Source organism: Lactuca sativa, chromosome 8 (genome assembly GCF_002870075.4).
Source record: "Lactuca sativa cultivar Salinas chromosome 8, Lsat_Salinas_v11, whole genome shotgun sequence".
Classification (NCBI taxonomy): Eukaryota; Viridiplantae; Streptophyta; class Magnoliopsida; order Asterales; family Asteraceae; genus Lactuca; species Lactuca sativa.
Window position 1 is genome coordinate 156,847,989 of NC_056630.2, and position 12,800 is coordinate 156,860,788.

The 12,800-nt window shown below is 36.6% G+C and overlaps 2 protein-coding genes across 2 annotated transcripts; both read left to right on the forward strand.

The window, feature by feature from the left end:
• Positions 1-1,148: 1,148 nt before the first annotated feature.
• On the forward strand, positions 1,149-2,231 carry LOC122195427 (putative expansin-B14). Its single transcript, XM_042897316.1, has 4 exons — positions 1,149-1,302; positions 1,412-1,524; positions 1,635-1,822; positions 1,910-2,231. Exons 1-4 carry the CDS (start codon positions 1,149-1,151, stop codon positions 2,229-2,231), a joined length of 777 nt encoding a protein of 258 aa, XP_042753250.1.
• A 6,974-nt stretch (positions 2,232-9,205) lies between these two features.
• On the forward strand, positions 9,206-10,424 carry LOC111884060 (expansin-B15). Its single transcript, XM_023880390.2, has 4 exons — positions 9,206-9,335; positions 9,554-9,666; positions 9,772-9,962; positions 10,080-10,424. The coding sequence occupies exons 1-4, from the start codon at positions 9,206-9,208 to the stop codon at positions 10,399-10,401; spliced, it is 756 nt and encodes a 251-aa protein (XP_023736158.1). The 3' UTR covers positions 10,402-10,424.
• Positions 10,425-12,800: the final 2,376 nt, after the last annotated feature.

Sequence of the window (12,800 nt, forward strand, 5' to 3'; positions counted from 1 at the left end):
ATTAAAATTAATGAGACTTTAATGCATTAGATACATTACATATATAAACCATTTCTAATAAATACCTTACATATATATTACCTTATATATTAAATGTGGATTTTAATTTAATAAAATCAAAAATACAATAAAATGACAAGTGGAAAATAGAAAATTTTAAAATTTCTAGAAAATGCCATGTGTCCAAATGAATGAGAAGAAGACATGTGGCAAAGTCATTTTCATTTATTAGGGTAGATTATTTTAAATAAATTATTAATTAATTAAGAGATATTTTTAAGTTATATAAATTATAATCGTCGATTTAAATAAATATGTGACTTTATAATATATATTGATTTTAGTTTACGGGGAAATAATTATTTGATTTTAATCTTAGTTATTATGTATAGAAATGTTACGTTTTTTAAAAAAAATACTTATATTTGTATTTTCTATTTACATATTTGATGTTATTAATTAATCGTTGTCTAGTTTAAGAATATAAACTAATTTATACACATTAATTTAACTAGGTGTGAGACCCATGTATTACATGGGTTTATTTAAAAAAAAATTAAATATTAAATTTTAATAATTTGAAAACTTTAAATTTATAAGAAAAATAAGAAATTTTTTGAATTATTAAAATTAATGAGACTTTAATGCATTAGATACATTACATATATAAACCATTTCTAATAAATACCTTACATATATATTACCTTATATATTAAATGTGGATTTTAATTTAATAAAATCAAAAATACAATAAAATGACAAGTGGAAAATAGAAAATTTTAAAATTTCTAGAAAATGCCATGTGTCCAAATGAATGAGAAGAAGACATGTGGCAAAGTCATTTTCATTTATTAGGGTAGATATTTTAAAATTATTATTTTGCTCCAAATTAAAATTTTTAATGCCTTTCCTTAATGTGTGTATTTCTAGTGAGAGAGAGAGATAGAGACAGAGAGATTGCACACGTTTCAACATCAAAGTTAATTGACATTATTACGTTATATTCACAGAGTTAACGTTATTACTTTATATTCACACAATTGTATTAAATTGATTACAATATACTCTTCTGATACTATAAATTGGTTCAAAGATAGGTTGAAAACCATCACTTACTTCATTCAAGAATAAACAAAACGTTAAATACAATGGTTTCAACTCCTTTTGTTGCCTTTGTCATCTTTTTTGTAAATATATCTTCTTGTTTGTGTGCTGTCTTTCCTAGCAATAGTACTTTCGCAAGCAAAATGTTTTCGGCTGGTTTGGCAACATGGTATGGGGATGAAACTGGTGCCGGAAGCGGTAATGCAATGAAAGTTTCACGTTAAAATGTTATAAATATCTTTTTCATAATTCTATTAGTTTGTCATTTCACTACTCTTATTGATTTCTGTTTTGCGATAATTAGTAGGAGGAGCTTGTGGATGGAAGGATGATGTGAAGAATCCCCCGTTATCATCAATGATAGCAGCAGGAAACGCCAACATCTTTTTATCAGGCAGAGGATGTGGACATTGTTTTCAAGTATGTACAGTTGGTTATTTCATCTAAGTCTTGTTTCGTTTTGTTCCTTTGATCACTTAACATGAAACAAAATGCTTAGTCTTGATGAAGAATTGCAAATGTATACGCAGATAGTGTGTCATCAACCACCATACTGCTCAGGTAAACCAATCACTGTAACCATTAGCGATGAGTGTCCTGGATGTAGCGATGCACCTTTCCATTTTGATATGAGTGGGTTTGCTTTTGGTGCAATGGCTAATCCTGGCCAAGATCACAATCTACGACAACTTGGCAAACTTATGGTGCAATATCAAAGGTGAGTATATACTCAATGAATTATATAAGTTATTATATGATTAATTACATTTTTTATTGTTGAAACAAGCCATGTGTCGTGTGATAGGGTGCCATGCAGTTATAGAAATACCAACATTGCATTCAAAGTTGATGAGGGTAGTACCAAATATTGGTTCGCCGCAGCAATAGAGTATGCAGATGGGAATGGTGATTTTAAATCTGTGGAGATGGCACCAAGTGGAAGTACGAATTTTGTTTCCATGGATAACTTATGGGGTACAATTTGGAAAATAAACATTAATCCATCATTCCAAGCTCCATATTCTTTCCGGCTGACATCTAGTGGTGGGGAGACCATTATAGCAAGCGATGTGATTCCTCAAAATTTTGTAGTTGGGCAAAAGTACTTATCACATGTAAATTTTTAAGTAATAAGGTTAGATTATGAGATCCTAGAGGTCTTTAACAATTGTGAATTAAAAATACATCAAATAAATAAAACTCGAGATTTGGTGTCCAAAAAGTTTTTAAAAGAGATCTATCGACTTATAACCATAACTATCTAAGAGCATGTTTTGTCTATTGGTGGTCTTTGTCGGGTCCTTGCATAGCTGGTTCAGGGCCTTCCCTCTCCTTCCATGGCTCCCCCAAACCGGTTTTTTAATTTTATATAAACGACTAATAAAAATACAAATTATTTAATTGTTTTACATCAATCGAATAAGTATAAATTCTCTACTTTATTATAAAACTAAAGGAAAATAGTATGAAACTTAATTGTAATTATCGTCCTACCACCTTAAATGGTATTGTTTATAAAATTGTAGCCGATGATTTAGATCATACACTAAAAAAGATGATCCATAAGGTTGTGAGTAGACAAGTTCTAGATGACCCTTTAATTTTCAACGGAAATTTAGCTTGGTATAAATCATGATATTTAAAGTGGATATTAATCGAGAAGATTTTTTTTACTGTTATTAATTATGATTCTTTGCACAAACGAAATGGTAATTACCTAATTGGAAATTTTATATAGACTTATTCGTCATCCTAGATATTTTTTTCTTTTTTAAGAATGGCAAGCTAACATGAAAAGAAAAAACTAGAGAGAGGATACGAGGCATAAAACTAGAAAAGAAAACAAAATACAAAAATACAAAGAAAATAAACTAAAGTTAGGATCATCGCACCATTTAGTCCGTCTAAGAGATTTACCCTTTCGCTTCCTCGCATTAATACAAAAGAAAGACAAAGATTGTACCTCATAGACCATCACCGAATGAGATTTGACACATAAGGAGTGAGCCTTCAAGTTTCGAAAGTTCCAAACCACCCTTATAAACACTAGCACAATCACTTTGTGACTGGTTGGTAGCCTTTTCTAACCACCCAACTATTTTTTACAATTTAGAAGATTTGAAATTGCGGGGAATATAAAATCTAGTAAACGACACCGACTAGAAACTCTCTGTCAGACTTCCTTTATTGTCTCACTTTTAACAAAAAAAAAATGTGGTTCTTGGTTTCTAGAGCCCCACCACAGATCCTACATAAGTTAGATGTTCTGAAACTTTCTAGCAAGTAGCAAGATCGAAACCTAAAAAGTCTATAGATACGCATAACATCAAAACATTTAATCGATTTAACTTAATACCAACAACATACTTGTCTTATCTGAAATTAGATCTTATTTTTGCATTACTAATGCAATAGATATGTCTCTACCAAAAACCTACACATTATATAATATTTTACACTTTTACCAAACACAAACCATGATCATTATTAAAGCATCATATATGAATTGTGGCATGTTCAAGGACACATAAATTGTTTCGTTCACATAAACTCAGCTTTTAAACAAAACCATGTTATTATTTATGGTTGTGTCACGTCATACAAAGTTAGATAATGAGTTTGTTAGTTCGATTTGTTAAGTAGTTGAAATAGTGAGTGGTTATTTTCATGTATATTTGTAAAGGGTCTATATTATTCTTCATTCAGTTAATTGCAATGTTTCAACAATCTTGTTCTCCTTCTCTCTCTCTCTCTCTCTCTCTCTCTATCTCTATATATATATATATATATATATATATATATATATATATATATATATATATATATATATATATATATATATATATATATATATATATATTGTTGTGATATTTTGGAGAGGAGTAAGTTGGGACAGTAGATGAGATCTGTGCAGGTATCTTCCCCTGATATCACAGTAAAAAAGAGAGAGATATGACCGTTAGCCGACGTCCGGGAGGAGTTCCCAGGATGAAGCTCTGACGATCAAGTTAGTATGAGATCTGAGACAGATTATAGAAGATCACAGGAAAAAGTGAATTTTGTCTCCTTCTTCGTGAGGAAGAAGGGTCCTTTTATACCTGTTCGAGAAACGTGTCCCTCAACTGATTCGGTTGAGCATTCCCTCATGAGGTGCGATGTGGCAGAGCCATATTGGAGGGTCCTCTGTCACGTCTTTTGCCCCATTCCCTTATTGGCTAGAGGGGGATCTTTTAATTGTTATGAAGATCATGGCTATCATCTAATGGGCAAGTAGGACTCTCTAACTGGTCCAACATTTGCCGAGATGTAACTTACTGGAGAAGAGATTAAGGCGTAGCTCTACACCTTAATCGACATACCAGTGATCTCCGTGTTGTCGAAGGCCTGGACTTGGCTTTAGATTAGGTTCTTACTAGGCCAAGCCCGACGTTAGTTTGACTTCTCCTTTTTTGACGTTCTCCCTGAGGGATACGTTAACAAGTCCCTTAGGCTTGTTGGTGTATTCGTCGGTTTGACATCGTCGTCGTTTGAGTCTATATTTCAACATGTGTATGTCTGGGATTATCTCTAGTATTTGACAGACTTTAGACAGCGTCGTCAATGTGTGTCAGTTCCACGATGAAACGGTTCGTGATGCCGGTTTCGCCTTTAAAATCCCCCCTTTTCCTTAGGATTTCCATCCTCACATCCTCACTTTGATTTTTTGGTATCAATTCGGGCATTCTGTTAATTTCCCTTTTAGATTGCTCATCTTTTTTCGACAATGGACCGTTGTGGTAGAGTCCCTACTTCAGAGGGATTTAGACTTATGCAGGATCGCTTCGGCTTCGTACCAGAGCATGGTGTAATGATTCCGGCAAAGGGGTGTCGATTTATGATTGCCCTCAAGAGAAGATGGGAGTTTTGATCCCTTTATTCAAATCGGGGTTGTGCATGCCGACATCCGATTTCTTTAACATGATTGTGGATCACTATGGCTTTTCCGTCGACGAGTTGACCCCGAGCGTTGTTAATAAGATCGTAGGTTTTGAACTGATTTGTCGGTCTTTGGGTTGTATACCCACCTTCTAGATCTTCAGTTACTTTTTTTGTTCAACTACGAATTCTGGTGTTCGTACTTTGGCAAAAAGGCGGGGCATTCATTAGTTAACCTCTGAACAAGATGCTCCGAAGAAAAATTAGCAGAGGCAATGGCTATGGGTTAATCGAAACGTTGTGGGGTGTGGGTTTCACAAAACATGAGACTTTTCTGACCGCCTTCCTAAATTGTTCGGGAGTAACCTGACTCTCAGTAAACGACTAGGAAACATTATTGTTGTTGGGGAGAACTGGGAAGATTATGTTCTTGTTGCGGCCAGTATGAGTGCCGCCTGGAGAGCTCGTGGGAAGATGGCGCAATTATACTTCGTGAGATGTGGTATCTACTCATCTCCTTCTCCCCCGCCCCCTCTTTTTTTAAAAAATGAAAATGGGGTAGGAACAGGGTATCTTGTTGGTTTATGAGTTCTTATATTTGACATTTATTTGCGCAGGTGTTGAATCTGATATTTCTTTGGAGATGGCCCTGAGCGGTCACTACCGGGGTAAGCTTTATCATCGAGAGATCGATCTTGTAAAGGCTCTTCCTCATCATGCATCTGAAAGACACATGGACGAGCTTGTTGGATTTCTCTTGGTGGAAGGGGTAAATGTTGGTTCTAGTGGACCTACTTCGCCTTCACGGACAGTCGGTGGGGTCGTTTCCCCAGTTCGTTCATCGATTCCTGCTCCTTCTGGTTTGCCTGCAGGGGTACAAGCAGAAAAAGGTAATGCCCCTATTCAGAAGAGGAGAAGTTTATGTGTGGTGCCATCGTTATACGAGGAGACTGAGTCCGATGATGCGGGTCTCCGTCCTCGTAAGGTGCGTAGGACTGTGCTCGTGGCCAAGCTTCTTGGTTGTATCGGGGGTATTCTTGGTAGTGAGTTTTCTGTGCCCGAGAAGAAAGAGGGTGTGGTGGTGCCTAGTTCTTCAATGACACGTCCTTCGTCATTTACCGATTCAATCTCAGTTGATCCTGATTTTGTCTTCGTGCTTGAGGGTGCACTTGGCTCACCTAGAGGTCATTTCCAGCCGGGGAAGCCTTCCCTGGTTGGCGATACAAGAATTTCATCTCACCACTTATCTTCTGAGGCCTATGCCCCGGACTGGACGATTGGTAGGGATTCCTTACTATCAGAAGACATTGCCGCCCAGGAGTGGAGTCGTTCTCACCCCTCGGCCACAATGAATTCGCTTGCGAGCCAGTCAAGCTCCCGTATGGCTGGTGACCTTCGCTATGTTGCGGCTCAGACTTTTGCCATTATGGTTGTTGCCGCTGACCGGGTTTGCCGTGCTAGCGTGAATGAAAAACAATTGAAAACTTTTCAGGGTGTCGTGGCAAGCATAAGGGAGGAACTCCATGATTCAGAGGCTGAGCGGCAACCCCTTTCTGAGCAGAATTTTCTTGTGGCCTGTGATAAGGCCTCTTTGGAAGATCATATGACCACTTTGGATGACCGATCAGAGCGACTTGAAAGCCAAGGGAGTTCTCTTACTTGGGAGAAAGGTGTGCTAGTGAGTGACTTGTCCATGTGTCAACGTCAACTGGCTCGTGCTCGTTTTGATGGTGTTGTCGCCCGAGGTGGTTTGCAATGGATGTTGGAGAAGGGGGTGGTTCGTGTAATTGATAAAGTTATCGAGAGCGCATAATTTGCCAGCGGGATCCAGGGTGTTCGTGAGCATGTGAGGCCCTTGGGTTTGAAAAGGGGAAACAACTAGGTGGTTGTTCCACAATTACCGATGAGCCTGAAGTCCCAGATCATGGATGTGTCACGAGAAGGGCTAAATAAGTGGATGCTGCTCTAGCATCCCTTGCTGAGACGGATTTCGCGGGCCTCTTTCGCTTGGGGGAGCTAGATTATGGCGGTTTCCGCTAGTTTTGTCGCATGCCGAGTCTGGGAGGCTCTTCCTTAGACTCTGAGGATTGATTTGTGTTTGTCCATTTTAATCGTTCTGTAATGTAGTTGCGTTTATATGTATAGTGAAAAACACTGGTTGTTGTTAACTATGAACTTTGCGTTTGGCTTTGTACTTGGCATGGAAGTGTTCTCTTCCCCTTTTTTGTTTTATATGTATACACATATTTTGAATTGTCCTGTGGTATCTTTGAGGATGGGTTGTTCGACGATTCTATTGTAATTATTTTATACACACTCCTTATTCTAGGGTTTGCATTAATCGGCTAATGTGTGCTTTAGACGTCATGTAGTTGCTGCTTATTGAGCTATGTTTTGTTGGCTCGTATGTTTAATTAGGCTTATTATGTTAAGCTGTGAAATGTTAGTCAATGTTGTGGAGTGTACTGTATGGTTTGGGTGCCAATACATAGGCCAAGTTCTTCACCTCAAGACCTTTTACTGTTGTATTATCAGGGGAAAAGTTATGAATCTTTTAGAACCTCTTTTTTTGCGCCATTAGTTGGGATTTGTATATTCTCTGCTCTGAGATGCTATTGGCACATTGTAGGTAAAGATTATGAATGAAACTTACCAAAACGGATAGAATCAGTCCATTCCATTCCATCAGGAAAAATAAACATCCTATTTTCATTCCGTCGTAATTAACCATTCCAATTCCATTACACAAAAAGCTACTTAAAGTTCAAGTTTGCAAGCCTTTGGAAGACACCATTCTTCCCTGAAATTCATAAGCTTTGAGAAACATATGAACATAACCATATGTACCTTTTATCCTTTCAGATCGGATTGCTTGATTGCAACCACCTGTTGTACACAATTAAGTCGGAGAGGAACACCGTGTGTCGGTGAATTAATTGAAATTGTCTCGGTGGTGGTGATCAAAGAGAATGAGGGAAAGAGTTGATTGGGAAAGAAACTGGGGACGAAGAAGGGTTTATCGTCGCTGACTTTTAGCAGCGACGACTTCAGTGGCGCCGTCTGGACATTTGCGGCGACATAACGGAGGAAAAACAACGCAGGAGTTCCTACGTCTTCCTAGCCATTGGATCGTCGCTTAAATCGACGGATGAGGTTGACATGACGCAGATCGTCAGCATCGGCTTTTAGCGGCGACACCAGACGTATTAGTTTGATGTAGCCGCTAAAGATATCGATGCTATTGCATGTTATTCTTGTAGTGAAAGTTTTCTAATAATATACCATTTGTTTTTTTTTCTTTGAAAATTTTATTAAGGCGAGAGACTAATTAATATTACAACAAGGTGAGACAGGCCTCTCTATAGTACTTGGTTCTGTTAGAAGCTCTGCACCTCCTTACACAAAATCCATCTTTTCCCCGCAATATATATCATTTATTTCAATAACTCTGAAAATAGAAATTTATTGTATTTTGATTTTAATTATCTTATATCTTGTAGGTATTTTGAATAGATGTACATTATAGTCATTAATACTGGAAATATATGTGCTATATGTTTATGTAAACTAGCTTTGTGAGTTGTGACACGAAATTTATTCTTATATGATGTAGAAAGTAACCTGATAACATGTAGTTAGGTATATATAGAGCAGAAACATACTGAGCTGACGTCTTGCCTTTTAACTGATTTGGTATAGGGGTCTTGGTTTCTATAGTGTTCATGTCCAAAGTATAACACCCTTTATAAATGACTAAATTTATTTGAATATCCTAAAAATTTTATACACTGTTTATATACGTTTATGATCATTGATTTAATGATTATAACTTCGGTTTTTATTTAATTGTCTTAATAAATTCCTTTAAATTTATTGTTTGTCGACCAACACATATAAATACAAACAAATTGTTATCACAATTTATATAATCATTGTTATGTAATTAAAGACACGAGAAATGTACAATTATATCAATACATACATAAAAAATAATAAATAAATAACCTTAAATTACACCAATACATATATGCATATGCATTATACATACAATTTTCTTACGTGATAAACACCAACTCGATCATGTACGCTATACATGCAAAATCAAATACACTCATGTGGTGCTATAAATTGCCTCAAAGTTTCTTAAAAACACCTCGCATCCATTTCATTTTATTAGTAAAAGAAGATGTTAAGTATAACTCCTTTTATTGTTACAATTATTTTAGTAAACTTCTCTTCTTGTTTATATTCTGTCCTTGGCGCCGATAACACTGGTTTGGCAACATGGTATGGGACAGAAACCGGTTCCGGAAAAGGTAACGAACCAAAAATTCACGTTACAAGAATGATCATTCGATAATGGTTATTGGTCCTACATATTTAGTCTTAGCCAATCATATAGGATAACATAAGATTATGTTATGATTCATCTTATTCTATATATGTTCTCTTGTCATTCTATTTATTCTATGTGACATCATTATATATAGTTTACATTGTTCATTACTGATTTTTATTTTGTGATTATGAGCAGCTGCTGCTTGTGGATGGGATGACGATTCTAAAGATCCCCCATTCTCGTCCATGATAGCAGCAGGAAATGCTAAATTCTTTCTTAAAGGCCAGGGATGCGGACATTGCTTTGAGGCATGTTGGTTATTTCATTTATTCTAAAGATTATTTCTCTATAACATTAAACAAAAGATTTACACTATATATTGACACGTTGCAAATACATACGTATATACCCAGGTATTTTGTTCGCGTAAACCATATTGCACAGGTAAACCAATTAAAATCACGATCACTGATGAGTGTCCTGGAAAATGTAACGATATACCTTACCATTTTGATTTAAGTGGCCATGCTTTTGGTGCTATGGGACCTCCTGGCCAAGAGCATGCTCTACGAATGCTAGGCCAAGTCGACATTCAGTTCAAAAAGTGAGTCATTAGAGTCTTGTCGATGTTCTAAAAAAAATAAAAGGTTTGGTTATTTTCGCTGCTTTTTTATTGCTGAAAATTAACAAGCTCGATCGTTGCCATGTGATATATATATAGGGTGCCATGCAGCTATGGAAGTACGAAGATCGCCTTCAAAATTGACAAGAAAACCAACCAATACTGGTTTGCGACAGCAATAGAATATGTTAATGGGGATGGTGCTTTAAGTAAAGTGGAAATGGCATCATCTGGTTCTCCACTTTTTACTCCAATGAAAAACATATGGGGTGCAGTTTGGCAAAAAGACACGGCTGTATTATTCAAACCTCCATATTCTTTCAAGCTGACGTCAGGTGATGGGAAAACCATTACAGCTAGTAATGCGGTTCCTGCAAACTATAAACCTGGTCAAAAGTACTCATCAACTGTAAACTTTTAAGTAGTTATGCTGGATTTCTTGAACCATAAGAATCCTAGAGGTTTTAACGATGCCAGCTTTAATTATTGAAGACAAAACCATGCATATACAGAGGAATAAGCTTAATTGGACATAATTCTTTGTTACAGAGAATGGATTTAACATTACACATAATATAGTATCGCACTTGTCATGCACAGATTAATGTAACTTGATATACATCACTAATTTGACGGCTGAAGCAATAAACTTATACCGATATCCTAGAAAAAGTTAAGAAATAAACAGAAATATATCAAGCCTAAGAACTTTTTACAAATAGACCGTGTACATGAGAAGTTAAATTACATCCTACATTTTATTCCTACAATTATTCCTACCCATTAAAATTATGACAAATCATCATTCAATTTAATTTTATTTGATATATTCCTAATATAGTTTTAATGATTTAGTTAAAAAAATATGAAAAAATGACATTTATCATAATTTTATTAGGCAGGAACATTTGTAGGAATAAAAAGTAGGAATCAATTTAATTTCTCGCAAGTAATATTGGAGTGCCTTTTTAGCAACAATGTTAGATTGGATAAGTAAATGACTTAATTTAACAACGATTTTGTAAACAATAACAAGAGACATGAATTTGTTAATAAGTATTAGATAAACTTTATTTTATAAATAATACTTAGCAGTAATAAGTAACTCTTAAGAAGTTTCTTGTATAGATATAACATTATGATCAATGCGAAGGGAATGAAATTAATCTCAAAACAATATGTGGCATCGGAGTCGGTTAACAAGTAACCTTACCACCGTTGGCCATCCTCTCTACCATCGGAGACGGTGGTGCGAATAATCAAGAAACTATTGGTCTTCCATTCTTGAATCATTTTTAGGGTTATTTATTGTTGGGTAATCTTGATTAAACTGGGTTGTCTTCATGGGTCATCAGATTAAAGTATGCATGTTTGTTTTTTAATAATAAAGAATTGGGTAAAAGCTATGACCTGATATTAGGGGCACATTGGGTAGAAGGAGTAAGCCTGTAACATCCCGAAATCCAGGTAAAACTATTATATCCTTCCATTTTGTCAAGTTGTCAAAAGTGGTCCTTTGTAAGAGTTCTTGTAGCAAATGAGTACGCTGGGCATACTGGGGAGTACGCTGCACGTACTCATGCGCTTAATTTGGACGCGGACTCACCTGGGTACGCTGGGCGTAATGGGTCCAGATGCAAACCCTAATATTTGACTTGTGCACTATATAATGGATGCTAAGGCTCATTTCTCAGCCTCCATATCAGTGAGTAAAACCCTAAGAGAGCCACCCAATCATCCTTAGCTTGAGAGTGAGTGTTTTGGAGCTAAAAGTGCCTTGGTGTGTTAGTGAAGAAGAAGGAGAGGAACTTGTGGAGGCTAGAGCTTGAAGTGAAAGTTTGGATCTGAGATCTACAGAGGAAGGAGCTACATTTGGAGGTATAAAGTTCAAAACTTTCCTCTTCATTTTGGTTTGATGTTTCATGGACCATTTTAGGGTTAAAAGTCCCAAAGGTAGAGACTTTATGAGTGTAATGTGCTCCATGGACCTAGATCTGTCCCATTTCAGTGGTATTTGTGTTATAAATCCATAAAGTTTCCATCTTGGTCGTGGATATGAGGTTATGCATGAATATTGAGCTTTCTAGTGTTAGGAAGTGGAGTATTATGGGTGTTAGTGACTTGTCCAGCCATGCAAAGGCTTAAAGTCGCCGACTTTATGGATTAAGAGGGTTATAAATGGTCAGATCTAGAAGTTGGACGTGGGTCTTAATGGATTAAGACCCCAAAATGCTTAGAGTCTGAAACTGGGAGTTACAATGGGCATAATCCCAGTACACGCGGCGTGAGGGGCCGCGCACCCCGCTTTCTGTGAAGACACCGGGTACGCCCAGCATACATGTGTGGTACGCGCAACGTAACCCGGGGAGTTGACTTTTGTTGACTTTTAGGGTTTGGTCAACTTTAGGGTCTTTGAGCCATGAGAGGGGTAAAATGGTCTTTTACCCTTTTGAGAGTACTAAGAGGAGGAATAGTCTAGCCTTAAGAGATGTATTGATTTAGAGTGTTTATTTCATATGATTAGGCGGAGGCTAGATCGGATTTTACAGAGTCCGAGATTTTACCGAGTTACCCGAGGTGAGTCTTCTCACTATACTTTACCTAGAGTGGTAAGTAGAGTTATGTGACAGAGTATTTTGTATGCTTTTGCATGATGTGATTTCTATGTGATTTATGCTATGTATGTGCCAGAGTTTTCAGAATTAGGATCGTAACGTCCACAGAGTTAGGGCCAGAGGGCCCACAGAGTTATAGGACTGGAGGGTCCCACTGAGACACATTGACCAGAGGGTCAAACAGAGTTTTAGCCTCTAGTGGCTA

What these genes read in the sequence shown, in the direction of transcription:
- LOC122195427 (XM_042897316.1), top strand. Translation starts at nt 1,149, where the DNA reads ATGGTTTCAACTCCTTTTGTTGCCTTTGTCATCTTTTTTGTAAATATA. An exon ending in TGAAACTGGTGCCGGAAGCG is followed by an intron (nt 1,303 to 1,411) that starts GTAATGCAATGA and finishes GATAATTAGTAG; the next exon opens with GAGGAGCTTGTGGATGGAAG. An exon ending in GATGTGGACATTGTTTTCAA is followed by an intron (nt 1,525 to 1,634) that starts GTATGTACAGTT and finishes ATGTATACGCAG; the next exon opens with ATAGTGTGTCATCAACCACC.
- LOC111884060 (XM_023880390.2), top strand. Translation starts at nt 9,206, where the DNA reads ATGTTAAGTATAACTCCTTTTATTGTTACAATTATTTTAGTAAACTTC. An exon ending in AGAAACCGGTTCCGGAAAAG is followed by an intron (nt 9,336 to 9,553) that starts GTAACGAACCAA and finishes GATTATGAGCAG; the next exon opens with CTGCTGCTTGTGGATGGGAT. An exon ending in GTCGACATTCAGTTCAAAAA is followed by an intron (nt 9,963 to 10,079) that starts GTGAGTCATTAG and finishes ATATATATATAG; the next exon opens with GGTGCCATGCAGCTATGGAA.